The sequence below is a fragment of the Cuculus canorus genome, chromosome 23 (assembly GCF_017976375.1).
Source record: "Cuculus canorus isolate bCucCan1 chromosome 23, bCucCan1.pri, whole genome shotgun sequence".
Classification (NCBI taxonomy): Eukaryota; Metazoa; Chordata; class Aves; order Cuculiformes; family Cuculidae; genus Cuculus; species Cuculus canorus.
In genome coordinates this window covers 5,435,776-5,460,729 of record NC_071423.1, presented here as the reverse complement: position 1 = coordinate 5,460,729, position 24,954 = coordinate 5,435,776, and the positions used below count along the sequence as shown (strand labels likewise).

At 49.0% G+C, this 24,954-nt stretch overlaps 3 protein-coding genes across 5 annotated transcripts; 1 reads left to right on the top strand and 2 right to left on the bottom strand.

The window, feature by feature from the left end:
- Positions 1 to 99: 99 nt before the first annotated feature.
- ZW10 (zw10 kinetochore protein) lies at positions 100 to 11,424 on the bottom strand. 2 transcript variants are annotated; one of them, XM_054086916.1, is made up of 16 exons: positions 11,264 to 11,424; positions 10,349 to 10,483; positions 9,427 to 9,528; positions 8,938 to 9,015; positions 8,655 to 8,814; positions 7,822 to 7,971; positions 6,950 to 7,141; positions 6,173 to 6,324; positions 5,901 to 6,083; positions 5,194 to 5,432; positions 4,145 to 4,216; positions 3,279 to 3,448; positions 2,519 to 2,649; positions 1,982 to 2,113; positions 616 to 818; positions 100 to 285 (listed from the first exon to the last, which is right to left on the bottom strand). In XM_054086916.1, exons 1-16 carry the CDS (start codon positions 11,381 to 11,383, stop codon positions 165 to 167), a joined length of 2,340 nt encoding a protein of 779 aa, XP_053942891.1. In that variant the 5' UTR covers positions 11,384 to 11,424; the 3' UTR covers positions 100 to 164. The 2 variants fall into 2 exon arrangements, with proteins under 2 accessions (XP_053942891.1, XP_053942892.1); XM_054086917.1 differs by lacking the exon at positions 7,822 to 7,971.
- Positions 11,425 to 12,710: 1,286 nt separating this feature from the next.
- LOC104068850 (T-cell surface glycoprotein CD3 gamma chain) lies at positions 12,711 to 16,793 on the top strand. The gene is made up of 5 exons (XM_009571780.2): positions 12,711 to 12,957; positions 14,308 to 14,520; positions 14,962 to 15,093; positions 15,507 to 15,550; positions 15,929 to 16,793. The coding sequence occupies exons 1-5, from the start codon at positions 12,885 to 12,887 to the stop codon at positions 15,989 to 15,991; spliced, it is 525 nt and encodes a 174-aa protein (XP_009570075.2). The 5' UTR covers positions 12,711 to 12,884; the 3' UTR covers positions 15,992 to 16,793.
- Positions 16,794 to 18,628: 1,835 nt separating this feature from the next.
- On the bottom strand, positions 18,629 to 23,560 carry LOC104068840 (T-cell surface glycoprotein CD3 epsilon chain). Of its 2 annotated transcripts, none has more exons than XM_009571769.2 (8): positions 23,405 to 23,560; positions 23,205 to 23,314; positions 21,825 to 21,845; positions 21,531 to 21,551; positions 20,801 to 20,998; positions 19,900 to 20,046; positions 19,291 to 19,337; positions 18,629 to 18,942 (listed from the first exon to the last, which is right to left on the bottom strand). In XM_009571769.2, exons 2-8 carry the CDS (start codon positions 23,251 to 23,253, stop codon positions 18,886 to 18,888), a joined length of 540 nt encoding a protein of 179 aa, XP_009570064.1. In that variant the 5' UTR covers positions 23,254 to 23,314; positions 23,405 to 23,560; the 3' UTR covers positions 18,629 to 18,885. The 2 variants fall into 2 exon arrangements, with proteins under 2 accessions (XP_009570064.1, XP_053943190.1); XM_054087215.1 differs by having other exon boundaries at positions 23,428 to 23,528.
- Positions 23,561 to 24,954: the final 1,394 nt, after the last annotated feature.

Genomic DNA, 24,954 nt, shown 5'->3' with positions numbered 1-24,954 from the left:
ACTGGGCGAGGGAATGGTTCTTCTCCCTCAGTCCAGCCTCCAGGAAGCACTTACCTAATGCTAAGCTTTTTTATACCGGTACAAACAAGAAGCGTCAAATCCAAAAACATCTGAAGGACTCTCTTTGCTTTACAGGAAGATGAGAAAGGTAGGAGTAAACAGAGTCACTTAATTTTGGTCAGCGCTGCTGCTCTCCTTTCTGTGTTCTGGAACAAGGCTCGGATCAGACTCTTCACTTCAGCTGCAGAGAACTCGGCTGCAAGAGGCCCCTTCCCATCTGCCCACCTACAAAGGAGAAAAAGATTTTCATTTAACCAAACTGCAAAGAAATGTCATATCAAAACCAGACTCCGAGCACTCCTTACAGTATTAAGTCTGAAGGCAAACCCAATCTTATTAGCTGCACACAACTTGACTCCAGAATTGTTTAGCCAGGTCTATAAAGGAACAGGTTGTGAGGTGAGTTTTGCTCTCATTACAAACTGTACCTTCTCCAAAATAAGCCTAAAGCCTGTTTGCAGAGTTCCCATTCACCTCTCAAACAGCAGGATGAGATGGAAGTGGTTTATGCACGAGCGGAAGCAGAGGCAGAAAGGAAGAAAGGAAGACACCTACTGATCTACTATTTCTTGGAGATTGGCTTGCAAGATGATCATCAGCTCTTTGAACATCATCCATTTCGGCACGTAGACCGGAACTTCCTCTTGGTATTTCTTATTTTTGTCATCTTCTGGAAGAGGGGTGAAGACCTGGGGTCCTTCCTCCACCATGGTCCTACAGAGGGAGTACAACCGGTCTGCATCTTTTGCAGAGATATCCTGGAGTGGAACAAATGTCAATGGGGGAGCAGTCAGATACAGTTTTGGAGCACCAAAAGGTACATGACGTGAAAAATAGATGGCTGTGCGTGTGAAGATGAAAATGGTTTGGGTCACATTTAAGACAAGAACTTATTTCATGGATTATTATTTCAGTTCTCAGCAATTGCTTCAGAACGGATGCACTACTAAACAGCGAATCATAGAATCATGGAATGGTTTGGGTTGGCAGGGACCTCAAAGTCCATCCAGTTCCACCCCCTGCCATGGGCAGGGACACCTCCCACTGGATCCAAGCCCCATCCGACCTGGCCTGGAACCCCTCCAGGGATGGGGCAGCCATAGTATCTTAGTGGAATATCAGGCCCCTTGCTGTGAAGCAGAGAGACTATAATGAAGGTCTGAAGAGTTTACAAGGAAATTGCCCGGGCATTGCCAGCCTGATGATGAAAGCCAAGCTTTTTGGCAAGCACAGCATGAGCAAACATCCCATAAACTCACTCTTACTTACTCTTATGGCCTAATGCATAGTGGTAGGGCTTTTCAGATGAAGACTATAACTAGAACAGATGCACTAATATATTTCTATAATTTGCTAGGTAAACTTCTTTTAATTAAGAAATGTAATGTCAATACTTGACCCGAAGTATCCTGACAATCCCTTAAATGTAATCCTGGGAGTCAAATGGAGATTTAAATAGAGGAGATTTTCAGTTTGAAATGCCACAGGTGCCTAGATAGGATGGAGAGGTTTGTTAGAGATGTATGGATTGAACACGTGTCAGAGGAGACGGAGTTTGAAACAACAGTTAACTCCTGTGCCTTGAACAAAGAAGAGATTGATTCACTGACAGGTTCACAGTATGAGTGACACCTAAATCCAAACAGAGATGAAACCACAGCCACTTTTCTGACTCTGCCCTTGCCTACAGTCATGGAATTGCTCTAAGAGTGTATATATATATATATATATATATATATATATATATGGTTGCAACTGAGTAAGAGCCACTGGTATCTCAAACGTGTCTCATAGACAAGACCTCTTATAACTTCTGTGAAAGATAAGCATTCCCCTGAAACCTGATCTAGGAAAGAACTTCCAGAGGGCAGCAGTGCTAGCTGTTCACCCCAGGCTTGGTGTGTCCACCTCAGACAGTTACCTCCAGGGCAGCAATCCTAGTGACAATCTCTGAGAGAGCTGTGTTCAGTAAAGTCCCCATCGCCTTGCAGTACACGTACACTGGAAGGACGTCCTGCCAGACTTTTCCCAGTCTCTTCAACTGATGCAATACCTGGAAGAGAGAACAGCTACGTGTTATCTACACATTGTCAAAGAGAACACAGAGAGAGGCAGTGAATGAGGTGAATCCATGTAGTCAGAAAGCAGTAAAAGGCAATGAGGTGTCCTGCTCATGAAAAGTGCGACAGATCTTTTCTTACAAATCTACTACAAACAAAAGCGCAGGATTAAGCAGCTTTTCCTCTCAACTTGGAGCAAGAGGAACTGAACTCAGCATACTTCCATGTTAGAAAAAGTCACAGCCCAGGATGGGGTGAAAAGTCATGCCAGAAAACTTGTTTTGAAAACTTTCCACTCTGCTGAAAAACTGCAGAGCTCTAAGACTGTGCCTTCCCAAGGTCATCCACAGATAATGTTCTGTTATCCACAGATTATCATCCTGTTTGTCCTTGCTTACCTGCCTTATTGCTTTTTTTGCTGCACAGTAATTTTCCTCATCATCCATATTAGAAAAATTTCTGGCACTTGACAGCCTCTCCAGGATTTCTCCTTTCTGCACTCGCATCTGGGCCAGAAAACACTCCGTCCCTTTAGGAACAACAAGCAGAGAGAAGCAGTTATTAAATTTGCTCTGCCAGTTTAGAGCCTGCAAGTTCTGACTAATGAACCTCCTGTATTTTTTAAAGGAATTTCCAGTCTCTGAGCAGTCCTGTAGAGGCAACGTCACCAGGCCCCAGTCACCCACTCTGTCAATCCCTTGTGCACTTTCCGTTGCTACCACGCCTTTGAAAAAGAGCCGAGTAGCAGAATTAACTGCGGGTGACAGGCTCTGTTAGGCACTTAAAAACTTGTTTGTTTGTTTCTGTAGAATAAGCTAAAAAACAAAAAATCAAAGAGGTGAAGAGCACATCCCAAAATATCCAAGTGCCGCAAAATCTCGCTGGATAATGAACTGTTCTTTGAAGTACGTGCTGGGCAAGAAGAGTCAGGTTTAAAAGACTCAAGCCCAAACAGCAACTGTAGAGTCCTAACATTCTGTCAGACTTCCCAACATAAAGAACGTCCTTGCTACTTGTCCAAAACTCTTAACAATCCACTGCTCGAGTCAGTAGCCACATGAGTAGCCACACACATTAAATTGTTTAGCAGCAAATGCCATTTGGATTAATTACCATGTTCAGCCATCAATATATTTCAACACTGAAAGGTAAAATTACCAAGTCTCCTAAATCCAGGTACCATATCTACAAAAGTAGCCACTCCATCACACAAGATATTATTCAGGTGGTATCGGAACTGGTGTCCCAGGGTAAGCAGGTGGTGAGCAATGTACATGCAATTGTTGTGGTGAATGGCTGCCAGCTGAGGTAATTTCTGAAGGTTCTCTCTGTTCCAGGAAAGAGAAGAGGAAGAGATGCGTTTATTTAGACCCAGATCTGTTAAAACAATCATCATGCCTACCCTAGAGAAACTCACTATCTATCTCAGACAGGCGTGGCAAGTAACTGTGGGCAATGTCTGGTAAAGACATTGGTCAGGATAAAACCATTTAAACTCCTGTCACATCCCCACAATTACAAGAAAGGAGTTATATGGCTGTGAAACAGCACTTTGAACCCTGTGTTATATCCAAACTGTTTCTAGCGATGGAATTCCAAACAGGAAGATATTTTGTCATAGCATGATGGTGAGGAAAAGACCAGCAGCCCTTTCAGTAAAGGCCCAGTGCTCCTTGACAGAATTGATACTTTCAATCTTAATTGTTGCTCTTTTTTACAGGAAAAACACCATGAAAAAAAAAATCTCTGCATTGGACCTGGGATCAACATTACACAGCTGGATTCCAACACAACTGGTTTAGAACTGCAGCTCTCCTTGACCATGAGACTGCCAACTTGGGAGCTCCAAAGCATCCATCAAGCAGCCGTTAGGATTTAATAACATATTAAGAGTACTGGTTTCTTGCTGCTAGGGAGGAGCTCTCAGTAATCTCTGCTTGCGGTGGACAAACAGGAGACAAGCGGGGCTGTTCCAATAGCACTGGTCTCTCCAAAACAGGCCCAAGGGTAATACACATACTTACTTGTGGTACGTTGGCACTACATCGCAGAAGAGCTGGAATATATTCCGCACAGAATAGAAAAGCTGTATAGAGCTGCGAGGAAAACATGGTTCACATTAGTTTATCAGTGGAATGAACGCCTTATTCAGAAGTGACCTTCAACCCTCTCCAAAACAAGGTTTTATCAGTAGTGAAGCACTGGCAGTGAAGTACTGGCACAAAGAGCGGATTGTCTGGATCACTTAGAGCAATGTCAACAAAGACAAAATCCACAAAGGCTTCTCACAAAAGCTGTGATGACCTTGTAAGTTCAGCACGGAAAAGATAAGTTCCAGGCCACATGTCAGAAGGGATATATACAAAACCCTGGGAACAAAAGGGATAGTGTCCCCTCTCCACCAGGTGTGCGCAGTCAGCTCCCTCTCTGACACAGGACACTGAAGGGCATTCAGAACCTGGGCAACTTGCCTTCCTCAGGGTCTCCAGCTTTTAAAGCACACAGTTCCTCAAAACACTTAATTGTTTTCTTTGAAGAGCCCTGCCAGACGCAGAGCTGGAATTCCTCACTTTCACCCAGCATAAAGGAAGCAAGAACTCCTCTCAGAATGGGTGCCATCACTTCTCGTTTAGTTTGAAAAGAAGGGATTATATTGATTTTTCTAAACAGCCGACAGCTAACATACCATAAAACATCAAAGTGTGCACTGTGGCAATGTCTCTCCTAACTGGAAGGCTGCAGCTGTGTGAAGTATGTTGTGCACAGCAGGAAGTCACCATGTTTTCACTACTTGAATAGCTAAACTACAACGAATTGTACCCAAATATTCCCTGAAAGCGTAAGTCTGAAAAGCTGTTTAACCGGAGTATTGCAGGGAGCAGGATCCGCAGCTGCTCCAGTCTACGGCACCAGCCACAGGGATGCACCCACCAGCCAAAACAGAGTGACTTTAATGATTGATTCTAATTTTCAAGTATCTTCTGTTCTTTTCATCTATTAACAGATGCTCGGTGTTGCTAGAGGCAATAAGCACCTGACACCCAAGAGTTACCCGCTGATGTGTAATTCCTACCACTGCTCTGTGCTTGTTGTAGCCTCCAACAACGTCTGATAAGCCAGCTCCATCAGCTTCTCCACTGAGGAACTGATGCGGCATGTTGGCAGAGAAAACGTGTACTGGCTCAGTTTGGTCTCATTCTCCAAATTCACCACGTCGTTACGCACAAGGTTAGAAGGTTTTTGTGTTTCTAAGTGATGTCCTGCCCTGGGCTCAGAAAGCTTTGGTAGGGCTACACCGGAATCAGGAGTGATCTAAGGGAAAACAAGAGAGAGAACATAATTTAGAGCCACAGAGGAGAGATAAGTGAGACTACAAAACACTGAATGACGGAGATTTGAGACTCAAGATAAACATAAGTCCCCCGAAACTGCTGGAAGTCTCCTGGACTGTGAACACCACACCAAACCAAAGCAGTCTCTACAGTGTCGCAGGCCTAGAAGCAACTCCATAAGTCATCCTCTATTTTCCCTATGCTTATGACACCCACCAGAAAAGCCTAACTGAGCAAACTTTAAGTATTTTAAGAAACATCTTGTTAGTGAAATAACCCACTTGAGCACTATTAAAAAGGGGTCTGAAACTGTTGTTTGCCAAGATCCCCAAATAATCAAGAGTATTCCACAAAAAAAAAAAGGGACCTGACTATTCTATACAAGCCTCCTTCAACAGCCAAGCTCTTTTTCCACATAGAAAGACAACATTATTGCATCAACAGTCACCTTCACAGTGTTGTGTATTTCTGAGGTCATCAGGTTTCTGGCTGCCACAATCACATCCTGGCACTTCTTGTTAGCGAAATGAGAATTGATGTTCCGGGCATATTTCAGTAACTCAGTTGTGTCTCCTTTCAAAAACCGCATGTCCTTCAAGGCTTTTTCAAATACTTCTGTGGATTTAATCACCTGAGAAGAGCAGAAACATATGCTACATTTTGACCGAGCTGGCCGCGTGACATTTCCACCACGTGGATCTGAAGAATTTCAAGACCTACCTCTATATACTGCTCCAGTTTACTGCTATTGGTGGGGATTGAATTCACCAGGCAGTTCTGAATGAGGCAGTCTGATAAATCTTCCCAGATCAGATCACCTAGCAGTTCTGTGAGCTCCTTTTTATCTTCCGCAGGCTGCTCAAGAGGCACATCTGAATCCAAGAGAACAGAGACGGATTTGAATAGGCCTGCTTCCCAGAACAGACCATTCACCAGCTCATTCAGTCCTTCCTGTCAGAACAGCATCTGTCAACCATTCCATAACCTGCAGAATCACCCACCCGACCAAAAGACAACTGAACTGCTGTGTAAACCTGCTTTCCCAGCACGTTTATTTCATGCGATGCCAGTGAAGCCCAGGCGAAGTTTCTAGTTCATGAAAGATCCAGCATGTGGAAGATCCACCAACCCGACAGAGGGAACTCCCTGGACTGCATCATGACTTCTACTTTTTGGATCTGTGGCATCCATCTTCAATGGAGTGATCGATCATTTCATACAAAACACCATTTACTGAAAAATTAATCCCTTGATCCCTTTGAGCCCACATACTTTCCTTCTTTGTTTTCCCAGCTTTGTGAATCTGGGTCACCACTAAGTCTAGTTGGACAAGGTGCCAAACTGTTGGAGAGCACAGCATCACGAGTTAATGTTAAAAGCTGCTAGACCTTACATGTAATCCAACAGTGCTTAACCAGACATTCTGGAAAGCTTCTGCTCTGATTACAGGACAAGATACTGATCTCGGTCCAATTCTGAAAGGCAGAAACCACCTACTTAGCAGATATTTGTAGAGAACTTCAAAAATAAGCTTGATCTTGTCAAAAACTTCTATAGGACAGGAGTGATCCAAGCTAGGCTTCTCAGACTTAAAACGTAGGATGAACACATTTGACTGCTCCTCTGTGAATGGCTGAAGAGACGGGTATAAAATCAGCGGCTTGAGGATGTATTTCAGCAATAACTGGCCTGAGAAATAAAAAAAAATAATAAAAAAGATGTTTTCCAACAGCAGGAGGCAAGCAGTTTGCTCCAGCGAGACCCAGCTGTGACTATTTTGGATACAGAAATTCTTCACCTGAAGTGGAAGAAACACACCCTTGATTAGCTGTATCAGGGAACAGCTCCTGAGGTAAAACACCGTGCTTGGTTTCACCAAAGATCATTTTACTCAGGTAAAACACAAATATGGAGACTGACCAAAGAGCAGCACATTTAATGTAAAGTGAAGAACTTCAACAGCTGGAAATCCTGTCCTAGTATCTGCCAGAGTTCCCAATTTATTTTAACAATACCTAAGGAGGGTGAAGCCCAGAGGCCTGAAAACAACAGTCTTGCTCTTGGTAGAGGAGGTGAAGAGGCTGTAACTAGAAAACCTCTTTAAATATCAGACCATGAAGTCACATAGCCACAGATCAAAAGTATACTAGAGTAGATTGACAGGAAAGGATAAATAATTCCAGATAAATAATTTCCTCTTAATAAGAACCAGAGCCTTCCTGTCGCGCTCACTGGGAAACACAAGCCAAGAGACAAAGCAGTCTTCCATCCTACTGCCGAAGTGAGCAGGGCCTGGATATCCATTTTCTAATAAGCCTCGTGGCCCCTCGGGCAACTCTCTGTTTATCTGGATTTACGGTCTGTCTTACCAAAATTTTTCAGCTTATTGTGCAGTTCTCCTAGGATGGCAAACGCCTGCAGCACATCAGCAACTGGCGGGCCAGCAATGTCCCCCTCCTTCAACAGCACTGTGCGCAAATGCAGTTCTGAATGCACCACGAACTCCAGGCTGCTGCTCTCTAAAGACAAAGAACCATCCTCTGTCACAGTGCGGTCCGGGATACAGATCGGGGAAGCTGCTGCATTCCTCGAGTGGAAGCTAAAACAATATTCCACCTCTCCTCATTTCCACAAAACACAGTTCTGGTAAAGGAACATCAGAACTGGGGATGGAGTTCCTTGTGTGACAGCAAAGGACAATGGAATGAGAATCAGTCTCTCACAGTGATCCAGAATTCTCATTTCATTCACCTTGCAACTGAAAGACCTTTAGTGACAACCACTTTCCTTCCCCTCATTTCAAGTCAAATCCAAAGGAAAAGATTCTTCTCTTTTCCAGAGGAAACGTCTGCGTTTCAATGAAGACAGCAATAAGCAGGCTCTTGGACAATTCTTACAATGAGCCGTCCTTGTCTCTGCTTCAACGTTGTCTATGAAACAGGACAGATGAGGCAGATAAACCCTCAAACCTGTTTAAAACCTACTGACCACACCAGATTCCTTTTGGTAGCACCTAAATACTCCAGGAGTGGAGGGATATCCAAACAACGCTGGCACTCATCCCTCCCACTTAATGAGAAAGAGCTCATTAAACCAACATCAGTTCAACAATATCACTGTATTCCCCATCTTCTAGGTGCTTGAAAGCAGGCATTTCAAATAGCAAAGTGAAAATAGTGAGACAACCTAGAACTGTGAGCACCTTTTGACGGAGGAAACTTCCATACAGCCAGTTTCTGCCATTCTTCTCCTAGGTGGTAGAGCATGTTCTGTGTCTGCACTGTCAGCTCTTTGCCGAGGGCTTTCAGGATCTTCAGCTCAAAGCCCTTGCGGGATTCCAGCGTTTTCAGGTTGCTTCGTGCCTGGTGGAAATGATCAAACGCAAAACACAGGTAACTGTTACTCTGCTAAGGAAGAGCATCTTGTGAAATTAATTGGAAGTATATACGAACAATATCCTCATATGCCTAAGGAGCCGTCATTACCTTTTCCAGTTGCTGAGCTGCTGTAACATACTTCTTTTCCAGCAATGCAGTGTTGTACTCCTTAACAGCTATATCAAACTGCAACAAGCAAAAGGATTCATGTCACTGTGTAGCTACTATTAGACTGCGATTTTTTCAACAGCGTGGAGAATGACAGACAAGAAAAGCATAGAACCACAGAACGGTTCAGGTCATAAGGGACCTCAAAGCCCACCCAGTCCCACTCCCTGCCATGGGCAGGGACACCTCCCACTGGATCAGGGGCTCCAAGCCCCATCCAACCTGGCCTGGAACCCCTCCAGGGATGGGGCAGCCACCACTGCTCTGGGCAACCTGGGCCAGGGCCTCCCCACCCTCAGAGCAAAACATTTCTGCCTAAAATCTCAACTCAATGTCCTCTCTTTTAGCACAAGCTCAGAATAACAGCACAGACAGAGGAGCAGAGAAGATGCCTAGCAGTTTATGATTCTAAGCCGCTCTCCTCCTCACCTCCTGTAGCTTTTTCAGGACACTCAGGACCAGCGTGTCTCGCTCCAACTGCTGCTTCAATTCAGTAAATTCAGCAACAGCAATGTTTAGATCTCGCTGAACCTAAAACAACAAACTTTTCAGTTCATTTACAGTGAGCAAACATTATCAGACACATTTCCTCTATATGATAACAGTACGAGATTTGAAGTATTCCTGTCACTGGAATAATTTGATAAGGAAGAAAAAGGCTCCATCCATTTTACTCCTTGCTAGGAGGGATTGGAAACACAAACGGGTTTCATCTTTTAACAAATAACAGGGTTTTCACAGCTTTCAGCTCGTTTTGCAGCTTTCCTGCCTGTCTTTTACATTGTAAAGACATTCAGACTGAAAAAGACTTCAGTGTTCCTTCAAGACAGCCATTTAAAATGCAAGAATGCTTGAACTGGGCCAAATGTTAAGGCTCAATTAACACGGCTACAGCAGCCCACAGCTGGAAAATCAATCAGAGAGAAATCCAGAGGGTGGGTCTGCAATCCAGCCAGCAGGAGCTGCTCCTGGTCTCCTTAAAGGCTTTAGTGTGTGCACACAACTATGATTTAGGCTCCCATTCTGCCTAAAATCACTTTGGGACCAACATGGAGCTGGCCCCTTGCTCTGTCACGCCTCACATAAGGATGAGCCTTCTCTCTTTCTGAAGGAGAGGCAGGTGACACACTTTTCCACTTGTATGACAGCGAGCAAAACACAGTCAACCCCTTAATGACAGCTCTTCCATCCCTGATGTGACACACCCGCAGCACATGTCACCACAAGGCACTTTTTAGGGGTGGTATTAGCCAGGGTTCTCAGCCAGGTGTCCTCCTCGCAACACCCCAAGATGGGGGGCCCAAAGGTTCGGGATGAAACTAGATTGCCCCAAGAAAGACAGTGCTGTCACCTCATTTTCGATGAGTGCTTTCAGCAGGTCGATGTTGTTGGTCAGCTCGTCCACCTGCAACACCAAGTCCTCAGCGCTCTGCATGCTGGGCAGGAACTCGTTATACTTCTCGTTAATCATGTTGCAGACTTCTCCCTGAGGAAGAGGCGGGGTGAACTCCCATCAGCAGCAGGAAGAGACTTGTTTGGAGTTTGGGGTGCCCTGCTCTGAGTCAGCTGCCGGGACTGTGTGGCCGGGCTGACCCCAGCACAGAATCAAGGAATGGTTTATGTTGGAAAAGAGCTTTAAGATCATTAAGTCTAACCATAAACATCACTGTGCCAAGTCCGACACTAAACCCTGTCTGTAAGTGCCACATCTTCACACCTTTTAAACCCCTCTAGGGATGGGGACTCCACCACCCCCCTGGGCACCTTCTGCCAGGGCCTGAGAACCCTTTCAGTGAAGAAATTATTCCTAATACCCAATCTAAACCTCCCCTGGCACAACTTGCAGCTGTTTCCTCTCATCCTGTCACCTGGGAGATGAGCCCAGCACCCACCTCACCACAACCTCCTTTCAGGAGCTGCAGAGAGCGATGAGGTCTCCCCTCAGCCTCCTTTTCTCCAGACTAAACAGTCCAGAGCCCTCAGCCATTCCCAGAACCCCTGTTCTCCAGACCCTTCCTTGGCTCCATTCCCTTCTCCAGATGCGCTCCAGCCCCTCAATGTCCACCTTGGAGCGAGGAGCCCAGAACTGAACCCAGGACCCGAGCTGCCGGGTCTAGAGGGACGATCCCTGCTGGCCACCCCACGGCTGATGGAGCCAAGGCGCTGGTGGCCTCTTGGGCCCCCTGGGGCTCGTGCTCCGCCGCTGTGACCCTCGCGGCCCGTGCCCGGCAGAGGCTTCGGCTCCGTCCCCCCGTCCCCACCGTGCCTTCAGCTCCTCCACGCGCCGCGAGAGCCGCGCGATGCGGGTGCCCAGATCCTCCTTGTCGAGGCAGCCTGAATGCGCCAGCACCGCGGCCACTAGCGAGCCCCTCGGCGGCGCCGCCATCGCCGCGCGCGCGCGCGTCCGCCCGCCCCGCGCGGCACCACGGGAACGGGGCGGGGTCCGCGCGCTACGGCGACTGCCAGGGGACATAACGCCGCTACAGTGGCCGCCGCGGGACATAAGACTCACTGACCACAGCGTTAACTCCGCTACGGTGGCCGCCGCGGGACAGAACGGCTCCCGCGCTGCAGCGCCAATGCCGCTACGGTGGCCGCCGGAGGACAGAATGGTGAAACACACGTGGATGCTGGAGGGGGAGGATACGAGGGGCTTTGAGGATGATGGCGACCCCTTGGATGGTGGGGGGCTCTGTGGCTGCTAGAGGGCTCCTGGCTCGAGGAGAACCTGTGGATGCTGCGGGTTCCTTGTCTGCAAGGCGGACCTGGGGGTCCGGGAGGCTCCTGGCTGCAGGAGGGATGCGGGGTGCTGGAGGGGGCTCCATCAATGCTGGGGGCTTCATGGCTGCTGGAGTCCCTTGGTTATTGGGGTACACATGGCTATTGGGGGACCTGTAGCTGTCGGGGGGGGGATGTGCCTGGCTGCTGGATGGGGGTCCCTGGCTGCTGGATGGGGATCTCTGGCTGCTGGAGGGTCCCTGGCTGCTGCTTCTGGCAGTTTCCTGGCTGCTGGTGTTTCCATGGGTGCTGCTGGGGCATCCGTGGCTGCTGGGGGTGCGTTGCTGCTGCTGGAGTGAGGAGAACCATTATACATTCTGAGGGCCTGAAAGGGTCAAAAGCAGAATGATGGAGCCAGAGGCCTTGAGAGCAGTGTTCTGTGGGGCCTGAAAGGGTCGATAACAGAAAACTGTGCTGAGATTAAAAGCCGCTCCTCCTGGAAGGGAGGATGCGGACACAGAGGTTCTTGGCAGTATAATGTGTTTCTCCCCATTCCAGGGCCCAAGCTAAATGTATACACTCCAGGAACACCTGCAGATTTAGTTAAGGATGTTATGTGAACTCTGGACAGACACGTAGACCCTTGTTTGTAGAACTTGTAGAGCCTGCTTTCTCACGACAAGAATAGTAATAAAGTATGTAAACCGTGCATACAAGTACGATGTTATCTCAACCAGAAGCATGTAATCATTATTCGAAGAGGAACCAGAAGAGTGTAAAAACTCCGTTTGGAGAATAAAATGTTGCTACTTGCCACCAGAGCGGTAGTCCGTCTGTCGATTTAGGCGTCCCTGTGAGCTGGTCTCCGTCACTGGAGACTCTGTGGCTGCTGGGAATCCATGGTTACTTTGGGATTCAAAGCTGCTGGGGGCCCCACCATCTCAAGCTCACCTCTTCAACCCTGCCGTTCCCTGGGTGTCATGGTTGGGGCTGGGTGAGGAGGCAGGCCAAGAGCACCTCAGACATCCCCCGGCTGCCGGGGGAGGGAGGGAGCGAGGCTTCAGCCTCCAGCATCCGGTACCTGACAAAGGTCTCAGGGTGTTGTGGCGAGAAGCTCTCGCCACGTCCTCTCCTCTGAGCAAGGCAAAGAGCCGCCACCACTTCGTGCCATGTGGAGAGGACGGGTGCTGGGTGCCTGGGTGCTCTTCACCAGCCTGGCTGTGGCCAGTTGGGGTGTCCGAGGTGAGTCCAGGCATCGTCCCCTGCCCTCAGGCTGCTGTGGTGCTGAGCACCATGGCTGGAATGGTGCATGGAGACCCCACCATGATGCACCCAAGGGACCCTGTGCAGATGGCGAGGCTGGGGCTCATCCTGCACGCCACAGCGGGTCCAGCGGGTCCAGCGGGCACTCGCCGTGGTCCCTGGAGGCTGCTGCTTGTGCTGCTTCTACTGCGGGTGTTCTGCGGTGGTGGGAGGGTGGCTGGTAAGCAAGCATCCACGTCTTCCTGGGGTTTCCATCGTGACACCTTGACGTGGGGTCTGTAAATCATAGCATCATAGAATAGTTTGGGTTGGAAGGGACCTTAAAGATCTCATCTAGTTCCAACCTCCCTGCCATGGGCAGGGACACCTCCCACTGGATCAGGGGCTCCAAGCCCCATCCAGCCTGGCCTGGAACCCCTCCAGGGATGGGGCAGCCACAACTTCCCTGGGCCAGGGTCTCACCACTCTCATAGTGAAGAAATTCTTCCTTATGTCCAGTCTAACTCTGCCCCTCTCCAGCTTACACCCATTACTCCTAGTCCTATCACCACAAGCCTTTGTAAACAGTCCCTCCTAAGCTTTCTTTTGGGCCAAGGAAGCATCTTGATGGGGTTTCTTTGCACGCTTTTCACTTAAATGGTTTTAATATTGGATAAAAACTCACATGGGGTTTTGTCTCCCTGTTTGGGCTCCGCTCCTGTGCCTGCTGGTGGAAATATTTTGCTTTCTGTTGCCGCACTTCAATAGGAACGCGATCTGTGTGCGGGATGAGGGCGACGCAGACGCGGTCTGAATGGAGTCTGTGTTGATGCCCAATTCCAGTTAGTTTTCTTTCTAAAGGGATTTGGATCTCTCCCCAGAGCTGCATTAATCTAACTACCGCTTGAACATGGATTGCTTTTCCATGAAGTACTCTACTTTTGCCAGAGTGTTTTTTGTTTGCAGTGTCCTTTGTGCTGTTCAGGCACAGCCGAATGGGTTGTTCTCTGCACTGTCCATCTCCGTGGCTTTAAATTGGAAGGGGCAGATATAGGTTAAACATTAGGAAGAAATTCTTCACGCTGAGGCCGGTGTGGCCCTGGCCCAGGTGGCCCAGAGCAGTGGTGGCTGCCCCATCCCTGGAGGGGTTCCAGGCCAGGTTGGATGGGGCTCGGAGCCCCTGAGCCAGTGGGAGGTGCCCCTGCCCATGGCAGTTGGAACTGGATGGGCTTTGAGGTCCCTTCCAACCAAACCATTCCATGGTTCTATGAATGAAATCCCTGAGCACTGCACCGCGCTCGGGGCTGAGAACTCTGCTGTGAAGCTCTCTGCTCCCATTTCTCTTTACAGGGCAAAAAGTAATCGTGAATGAAGCCAGCGGGAGGGTGTTCCTTCAATGCGAAACAGATAGCCAAGATCCAATCATATGGCTGAAAGGTGCAGAGATGGTGGGAAACGTGACACAGTTGGATTTGGGTGCAATTTATGATGATCCCAGAGGCATATATACATGCAGACCACAAAGCGGGAAGAGCAGCCCCCCTCTCCAGGTGCACTATCGCAGTAAGTGTTGCAAAGCTGGTTTCTTATGCCAGAACTGCTTGAGGTTTTCACCTAAGCAGGTTTTTGAGGGAACTACCAATTCCTCGGAGTTTGAAGGTGGTTCCACCAGTTCATGGAATTCCTGACAGCTGCTGTGTCCTTGGGAAGAGCCAAGCTGCACATTGCCCTACATGTGGTGTCCCCGTGAGAGCTCTACAGCCTCGTTTAGTGTCATAACCTGGCACTGCCTCATTGCATGCCAGTCCCTGGCCCTGCTATGGGCTGCCCTGAGTGCTGGGGACACGTGGCAGCTTGTGCCACCACCTTGGGATACGCAGCAAGGCAAGCTTAATCCCTGGTCTCTCGCCCTGGACTGGCAGAGCCTGGCAGCGAGGGCAGAGGTGGCCAAGACACGGGGTTGTGCTCATGGCTTTCAGCGTTTGTGCCCTTTTGGGCTTCTAGTGTGCCAGAACTGCATTGAAGTTGACGTTCCCACCATCGCTGGCATTGTCATCGCCGATGTTGTCGCCACCGTCTTCCTGGCAGTCGCCGTGTATTGCATCACCGGCCAGGACAAGGGCCGGCTGTCGCGAGGTGAGGGGGGAGCCCCGCTGGCCATCCAGGGGGTGGGATGGGAAGTGCCCGGGCATCTTTAGGAGCTGTGTGGTACCAAGGGACTTCGCATCACTGCCCAATGAGCCCTGTGACTCCGAGCTGCAGGCAGCAGCCAGCACATAGCGTGTCTAGGGAAGGAATCCATGTGAGCCCTCCCTCTGCCTTTCCTGCCCCTGGCTTGGCTTCTCAGGAGAAGCCATTGAATGCGCAAGGTTCACCAAAACGTCATTCTAGGGACAGCAGCAGTGGCACAGGGACATTTGAGGGGCTTTCCAAGAAGCCTCCTAGAGGCACGAGGGCTGAAAACAGCCGGCTGCTGGGTTATGTTTGCAAACTTTCACCCCACTCCCCATGTCTCCCCTCGTCTTTGACCACTTTCTTTCTTCATTTAGCTTCTGACAGGCAGAACCTGATTGCCAACGAGCAGCTCTACCAGGTAAGCGTGCGCACACACGTGTCTCTGTGTGTGTGTGTGAGTGTGTGTGTGAGGTTTGGGACCTCTCTGTGATGTGGAGCTGCATGGTGGGACCAGTGTGGCTGTGCCAGCACAGCTCCAGGGGGCTCCTTGGTCCCATGAGGTGTTGAGCTATGTTGGAGGTTGCTCTGTGCTGGGTATTCGCAGCCACCTCCGAGAGACCCAGAGGATGGAGCGAGTTCAGCTCTTACTCTCTGGGGTTGTTCAGCTGGGTGTGCGGGGAGGGAAAGCTTGCGAGAAGTTGGGCAAAGAGAGAGCTGGGCCACCTTCCCTTGCACCCTCCCTCCAAGGGCTGGGCAGGTGCGGTTGTAGCTCATCGCACCGTTTTTTCCCTCCTAGCCCCTCGGCGAGCGGGACAACGCAGCGTACAGCCGGCTGGCACCTACCAAGGCCCGCAAGTGATGTGGGAAGATTCTGGGACCAATGACTCTGTGTACTGGGAACGGTATCACAGCAAAGCCACCGCCAGAGCCCAAGAACACTCTTGCCCTGCCCTGGCAGAAGACAGCCCGGGGTTTTTGCCTCAAGAGCCTTGCAGCTCCGTGCTGGGCTGGGCTGCTTGTAGCACTCTGCTCTTTCCATCACCTCTTGCACTTGTGTACCCCATTAAAGATGAGCCTATCCCATAGCCCCCCTGCTCCGTTGTGGTGGTGTAAAGTACGCACAAAAAGAGTTAACACTCAATAAAAACTGGCCATGAATCTGTGTCCCATCTGACCCAGCACAGGCAAAGCGGTGGGTGCACCCCACGTGTCCTTAAAGGAACTGGTGTGTGATCAGCCTGGCGAGCAGTGAAAGAGGAAAGGACCCATTTCCCTGTGGTGTCGGCTCTTTATGTGACAATATTTTGCTGTTCACAGGAGCAGAATAATGTCTTCGGGGTTCTTCTGCTCTATCCTGCACCAATGAAAGGGTGAGCCTGGTATGGCCATTGCGGGTAGAATATGCCCATACCCACCTTTGGTCTACAAAGCCATCTGGGGAGGATCTTATAGAACAGGGGAGCAGCTGTGACCTGGTTCGTCGCTTTCATCAGCATCAGGTCTCCAGGCAATGAGCAGAGGTGGCTAACCACACCCAACAAGCAGGAGAAATCCTCTGCGCAAATCAACGACACAGCGGGAGCAACGTTTACAACTGTCTGTGTCTGATTGTGAGAGGCTCCTCAGCACCTCACTCATGGGAGGACAAAGTATTCGCTAGTGCAGGAAAGCAGAGAGGCAGAGATGTTGTCACTGGATGGGTGCTGATCCCGCGGAGATAAGGAGAGCAGAGATAAGAAGAGCGTAGGTGGGCACTGGTCGGGGCAAACACAATGCAAACATGCAACCTCGTAAAAGGTTGAAGCAAAATTTAAACCTTGTACACCCAGAATTCTCCAAGTTTCTCACATCCCGTTGTTGGTGAGGGGCTGTAGGTTGGGCTCAGCGAACATCCCTGGAGCAGCGGTGTTTTGCAGAAGCTGAGAATGTGGCCCAGCATAGTTTTAAAGCTGCTGGGGGTTATGTTTTCATATCTTGCCATCTCCCTCCTCGTTGTTTAGTGCCTTGTACGGTAAACCCAGCTGTGCTGCCTTTCAAACCACATCCTGCAGGGTAAGTACGGCAATCTCAAATGTGAAACTTGGCTGTTCATCTCCCCATGCTGAGCCTCAAGGGTTAAACCATCCCCAGCCCCCATTGCTGCTGCTGTTTCCTGTCTTCGGAGCTTTTTCTCTGCAAAGGGACAGAAACAGGGTTTGCTCAGCCAGTGTTAGACAAGAAAGGCTGTTGCACGATGGTTCAATAAAGACCCGCAGTCTCAGCTACTCCTGAACTTGGAACTCCTCTTAATTAAGAGACAAAACCACAGGGAAAATCCTTTCCAGTGCATGCTTGGGGTGCTGCCTCCCATTTTATTAATATATTACATTTCAAAAAGGAATATAAAGGAGTTAAAGCAGATCTTTAGCAATGGCAAGCTGTATTTCTAACAGAACCCAGGCAGGACTCAAGTTACAGGGCTGAAATGGGGAGAAGGGGCAGCAGCAAAGAGGAGACCACAAGAACCTCAAAGAGCAATAGCTCTGGAAAATGAAACTTGGCCAGCAAATGTACTTGTACAGCCCTTAGGGTGCAACACACTCCAAGAAATGTTTTTATCCTAGACCACACTATAGGATCTCAGTACAAATAGAGCCTAGGAAGCCTTTGGGAAGAGAAGGTCAGGGTTTGATGCTCTCTTGATCAAACCCTAGTAAAAAGGCTTGATGCTCTCTTGGATTTTGTAGGTCCTGGGCTTTATCTCTGCAGTCTTAATGCATTCATTTCAATTCCATAAACCAAGCTGTTTCGGAGCAGAGCGCTGGTCCTGGGGCTGAGAAAAAGGCTCTCGATTCCAATTTGGGAAACACAAAAATCCCTGTTATGCCATCTGAGTCAGACTGCAATGCCGATACTTACAGCTAAGTGGGGGTTCAAATCTTAGCTGTGCTATCTAAAAGCCCCACTATTTAATAGCAACAAAGATCTAACACTCAGCCAAGCACTGATATTTCCTAATAGGAGGCTTTCAGATGCTTGGAAAGGTGTCAAATCCCTATGTGTGCCCAGAAGGATGTGCTGCCAAAGGTCTGAAATATAAAGGTCACTGGATGCAAAGCAGCACTGAGCCCCACTCATTTCCCGGAGAAGAAAGGCTGGGGATGGATAGGTTAAGCTGCATGGATTGGTAGAAGCGTTTCTTGTGTTTTTAAAGGAAAACCATTCTTTTTTGACTGAAATATTTTCATTTTAAAGCAGTGGCTTTTCTATATAACTGTACCATTTTGCTTTACTGACTCTTTCTGTTCCTTGTGTTACAGTCTTGGGCAGTGAAATTCAGACAGTGAAACTCAGAATATGAGAGCAGGACAAGGTGAGAGGCCAGTCACCCTGAGGAGGACCCACTCGCTGCACACAGAGCAACTGGAGGCGCTCAGGGTGGAAATGAAACGGGATGGAAAGCCAAAGCATGCGACCAAAGCAGAGGGAGAAGGAAAAAGAGGCCAGGAACCCAGAGTGAGTCTGCAGACCTTTAATGAGAAGGAAAACTTCTCTTGCCAATGTGCTCGATTCTTTTCCCTAATATCAAGCCGGAGGCTGGAGGAACACATCGGGGTGGGATAGCGGATGGCAGCAGAGTGCCTGTCCTGTGTAGACACCTGGCTTATCTCGAAACACCCGGACCTCAGCAAGCTCGCAGAGAAATGGTGCTGAGCTGGGCAGAAGCATTTAGCTCCTCTGCAGCTGTTTTCCAGCCCATCATCGGTGGGGATTTCAGAAGCCCCTGGATTCCAGGCCTGCATAGACTTCCCGCTGGCCTTTCCGGATGGGCTGTGGGAACAGAAGAGGCGTTAAAGGAATCCAAATTAACACACCCTCAAACAACACCAGAGTTTTGGTGCACATAATACGTGGAGAAACCCGCACCCGAGAGAGGAGGTGCAGTGCTGCTCCGCTAGCACGTACAAGAAGCTGCAGTTCTGCTCCCAGCTCCCTCTGGCAGCTCCCAGGAGAAGGGGCTCCAACCTAACCACATTTTTCTTCCCCTCCCAGGAATGCTTGGAGACTGAAAGGATGCTTCTTCAAATGAGCAAAAAGGATAAACACTACAGACCCCCAGCTCTGACTATTCCTCCCCAGCCAGCCGACAGAGGTGGAAAAAATGCAGGTTCTCCATACCTCATAGTCTGGGTTTGGAACAGGGGGAGGACGCTGCATCTTCTGACCTGCAACAGAAGCAAAGAGAAGTTGTCCTTGGTGGTGATTCATACAAAAAAAGGGCTTCCTTGGAGATAATGGGAGCCTACAGGAAAGCTGGGGAGGGATAGGATGAGGGGAATGGTTTCTGCAACTTATAACCCCTGAGCCCCACTGCTGGAACCACTGGGTCACCAAACCGTGGCTTCAGAAGCCAGAAATTCAAATATACGGTATTATTAACACCATGATTTCCAATCACATCCTTTGTGTGCAAGCCTAATTCTCGGTCTTTGATTGCCTGAGAGAGCAGCTGATGGGGTCAGGCTGGGGCTGCAACCACCGTACAGAGTTTGCTTCATCACAGACCCAAGGCTGAAATGTTTTCCTACGGACACCACACAGCAGCCGCATCCATCCCATAGAAGAAAGCAGCCTGGTGGCATAGACCTGGCGAGCAGGAGCATTATTTGGCGCGGTCTGGGAGGGTTGATGGGAACAGAGGAAGCTCTGTCACTCATCAGAGGTGAGAACTTAATGTAGTGCTTAGCAGACATCATGGAGAGCAGAGGTGCCTGAAGTGGCTCCTACCTCGCTGCCGACCGCCAGCGCCCGCTCTCCCCTTCCTGTCTTTGCTGAAGTAATACACCAGAATCAGCACCCCGAAGGTGATGAGGATATCTGCAATGATGATCCCCGTCACTGTCAAGGCATCCAGCTCCTCACAGTTGGTGCACACTGCCAGGGGGAGAAGGGAAGGTGCTCAGAGACGGATGATGTTCCTTTCCAGCATGGAAAGTCCAGGCTTTGCTCATCTGCTCAGTGCTAGCAGAAAAGATACAGTCCTGCGTGGGAAGGAGAAAAGAGCAGAAAGGAAGGGGACACCATGGGCCATTCTATCTGCCCTGCCGTTTTAGTTTGCAAAGACACAGAACAGTGACTGATGTCCACAGCCACTTTTGCTGTTTGCATGGCCTGAGCTAGAGAGTGCAAAACATCTCCGAGATCATTGTCCCACCAGTGCTACGTTCTAAATCCTGAATGCAGGGCAGCTGCTCAGATTTCAAACGGCACACAAAGGCTTAAATCCCTCTGTCAGGGTGAGGGGAAACTCCTCCTAGAGACCTGACAGTGTGCTCCAGATGGAAGGTTTCCACTCTGCAAGATAAGAAATGCCTCTGGCTTTTAGGACAGACATTATTCTTGTCTTGTAGCATGGAAAAGCTGTATTAAAAAAAGAAAAAGATTGTGTGCTGTATATGTGGGAAACATTGACATGCAACTAGCTTGAGGTGGAAGGGAAAGGCATAGAGAGCGGGGAGATTGTTTGCTAAAAAAGAGGAGGTTTGGGCTCTTATTGCCCCTATAGAGAAGGAAGGGCTTCAGCAGAATCATGTTCACACAGTCCTGTAGCACTGAAAACCAGGTCTCAGCTCCTAGCTTCTGCCACTGCAATGAGTGGAGTCTACCTTCATACTGCTTTTCCACTCACCTCTGGCATTCAGGTACATTTGATATTTCTTACTGCCTGAGGAACAAGCCACGTTGGTAGGAGAGCTGTCGTGGTTCTCTATAACGTACTTCCTCTCGTTGCTGGCTGGCTTTGTCCCGCCTAAATCCCAGACTATGCTGCCTTCAGTCAAGGGACATGTGATTGTCACTGTGGTTCCGGAGATCTCCAGCAGGAATTCTTTATGGGAAGGTGGGCCAACAAGAAGGGAAAGGAGCATTACAAACAGCTTCTGGGTAGGCTTCCCTGCCCACCCTTGATCCCACCGTGGCAGTTTGTGCTGTGAAATCTTTAATTTTATGGTAGAAAGTGAATTCCTGATGTCTGTGTCCTCTGCGTGCATGTTTTCCTTGAGCTTTTCACACCGATTCTTTGTGACACTAAGCAGTATCAAAATACCATCACAGTGTGCTCAACATTACGGCAGAGACCCTGGCCGCTTGCTGTCATCACTCTGTTTATCCGCACGCTTGCAGCTCTCTGCAAAAGGGCAGTCCTGCTCGGAGACCACGAACAGTAATTACAGGCAACTCGTTACAGCTGATTTTTCCAACTGGTGATGACAGCAGCAACTAACAAACGGGAATCTCTTTCTTCCTAAAATACTGTTTGAATTCTAATAGTCCTAACTGTCTTTTAGTCCTCACCTGTGAGGCATCCGCAACCTTCATGTCATGATAAATAGCGAAGGGTGCTGGTAAAATGCACTTACCCTCCTGTGCTTCGACATCTTCTGCAAAGGAAAGAACAATAAGGGTTAAGAAATCAAACTGCTGTAATCCTTCTGGTGGAAAATGCCCAACCCTGCTCGGGGATCACTAGCAATGATTGGGGGCAATTCATGACAGCTCATTTTTCAAATCGCTGAGATCAGTAACAATTAACGAATGGGATTTTTCCTTTCTTACAATATTTGTGACATACAAATATTTCGATTTGACTCGTGAGCCATCATTGATCTTTTTATCATAGTAACTAGTTAAGAATACTGGTAAAATACACTTACCCAGCTGAGCTGCGGTGCCAGCTACAAAAGAAAGAATAATAAGTGTTAAGTAATTTAGCAATTGATATCATAGACCTTCCCTACCTCAAGCACATCCTTTCTGAACTCAGCTGCTTGAAAGAGATGTCTGTGCTCCTATATTTGTGCTAAACGCAGTAGGAGCTTTCTGTTAGCAGGGACAGGATGTTGGGTTGAAATGAAGTCTTTTCCTTTGGAAACCATTTTAAACATAGAATGGAAGGTTGAATAATTTTCCTATTCACCTGCACACCCAACAATTTTGCTTTGTTATTATGGACTCTTGGAAAATCATGCCTGGTTTCTGCAGTGGGAACCACCGTCCTCTGCAAAAGCGTTCTCACTGCGGGATTGGACCCTGGTGCTAAATTTAATGCTGTGAAGGGGTTTATCTACCTGATTTTTCTTTCTTGGTAGGAAACAAGTAGCTCCGCCGAAGTCTCCGGAGCTGGAGTGTTACAGACAGTTTTTAGGTCTGAATCAGACTTGCAATTTGCTTTAAAAACATTTATTTACTTGTGTTACTTTCTGTTGACAGGGGAATGACCTGTGTCCATGTGTTCAGCACTTTCCCTGATCTTCATTCTTTTACAATGGGAGATGCTTGTAACAAAACTGTAGATTTGAGATTCCAGGGGCAGAGGAGTTGGCTGGGGAGAAGGTGATCAAATGCTCTTTTTGTTTATATAAGATTAATTCAAATTTGAAAAAAAAGAACAGACATTGCTGAACCAAAGGTTTCAGTCTTCTGAAAGAACAGCAGTTGGAGTTGGCAGCACATCGGCAGAGTGGCTGTAGGTTTAGTGTAGTGTCTTTTAATGATCTTGCAGTGTTCTCTCTCATAGTTACCAGCTTCTTTAGTCTTCGTAGTCTTTACTCTGCACTTCATCCTAAACTAGCTTTCTAAACACTGCTCAGTTCAAACGGGTAACATGAAAATCACTACCACGATACCACAGTGAAGCTGAAGTTCTTTACCCATGACCACAAAACGGTTTAAGAGAAGTGTATGAGTAAAGCATAAAACTAAAGTTGAATCTCACGCATCGCCTGGTCCAAAGTAGTGCATCAGGCTTCCACCCTGCTGCACAAAGCTGGAGACCAGGTACCGTAGGGAATCACCTTGTAAGCACCCCCAGGGACTTGTGGTTCTTTTTTGCTATCTTTAAAGGGTTGGATTCCTGTTTCTCTGTCCTTGCAGCCTGCACACCCTGGAGAGCAGCAGGCGCTGCAAGTGCCACTTGCAGAAGATGCGGCTGCAGGTACTTTGCCAAACCAGCCACTCAGCCCTGCCATTTCCCCTCTTGCTTTTCCCTGGGCAGCCGCCCTTCCCATCCCGGGGCTGCTGGCCACCGCACTCACCCGCACACAGCAGGAGTCCCAGGAGAGGCGAGGACCACTCCAACCTCATCCTTGCGAGCCTCCTTCGCTTGGTCTTCTCTACCACATCAGACTGGCATCGCCGAGGCTGGCTGCGAGGGAAGGAAGAACACATTGGCTTTTCAAGCTCTTGCTTACAAGGCTCAAGATGATTTTTCCCAGAACTGCGTATGGCCACGTACCGAGCAGCACTGGGGACACTCACTGTTTCCAGTGAAACCTGTGAGCAGCCAAGAAGGTCGCACAACACGTATGGTAAAATAAGCCCATGTCAGGAAGTGCGGAGGCTCAAAACGTCTTCATGGGACGTCACTGACAGCGAGGGGTGGTTGCTCTGTGCCAGCCCCGTTCAAGGCTCCGCAGAGGTGTTGTGACTGCCTGAGGGGCAGCTGGAGGGAGAAAGCAGCCTGGGTCACATTAGCCACCAGGATCTTCCTAATGATTTTTCAAAGCAAGTGTTTCTGAAGTTTAAACTACCGCAGGCAACTTACAGCAAATGAATAAATGCAGGAACCAGAAACGCTGCAAGAAGCTCAGTAGGGGTGCAGAAACAAGCCTGTAGGTGCCAGGCATAAAAACCCAGGGGTTTTAGTCACTGATGATGCAATCTGGACTCTGCTTTTTCTTATTTTACTCTAAAACACCCTATTTTTTCCCTGCTGCCTCTTAGAGAGTGACATTAGCCAGCTCCTCGCCCAGATTCACCTCTGCACACCTACTGACAGCGAGGAGAGGGTGGCTGAGCACCACAGTCCTCTCCACGAGCCTGAAGATGATGCTCTGATTCCGACAGATGCTCCACAATGTGCTTCCTGTCAGGAGGGACCTTGCTTAACTGTGCTGCTGTTTCTCTTCAGTTTCAATACGACACTGCAAAAGCAATTCTACATTTCCATGCAGCGTTCATACTGGTTATGAATTGAATCTGCAATAAGATCGGCTCGGTTTCTTTATATCACATTTACACCTGTGCTGCTGGGCTGGTGAGCGCACGGACAAGGTGAATGCTAAGGGGAATGCTGTTTGGAGACAGCCTCTGCCTGACAACCTGCCCGAAGCGGGATGGAAGGCGGTGCAGGACAAGCATCCCGCAGGGATGGGGGCTCTGAGCAGGGACGCTGACCCCGCCAGAGGGCGCTCCTGCCCTGTCCTGCACAGCTCCCCCTGCAGTGCCCTCTCCTTGCACAGCTCCCCCTGTGCCACACCACTCCTCTTGCACAGCTCACCCCGTGCCACACCACTTCTCTTGCACAGCTCTCCCTGTGCCACACCACTCCTCTTGCACAGCTCACCCTGTGCCACACCACTCCCCTTGCACAGCTCACCCTGTGCCACACCACTCCTCTTGCACAGCTCTCCCTGTGCCACACCACTCCTCTTGCACAGCTCACCCTGTCCCACATCACTCTCCTTGCACAGCTCACCCTGTCCCACACCACTCCCCTTGCACAGCTCACCCTGTCCCACATCACTCTCCTTGCACAGCTCACCCTGTCCCATCACTCTCCTTGCACAGCTCACCCTGTCCCACACCACTCCCCTTGCACAGCTCACCCTGTGCCATCACTCTCCTTGCACAGCTCCCCCTGTGCCACACCACTCCTCTTGCACAGCTCCCCCTGTCCCACACCACTCCCCTTGCACAGCTCACCCTGTGCCACACCACTCCTCTTGCACAGCTCCCCCTGTCCCACACCACTTCTCTTGCACAGCTCACCCTGTCCCACACCAC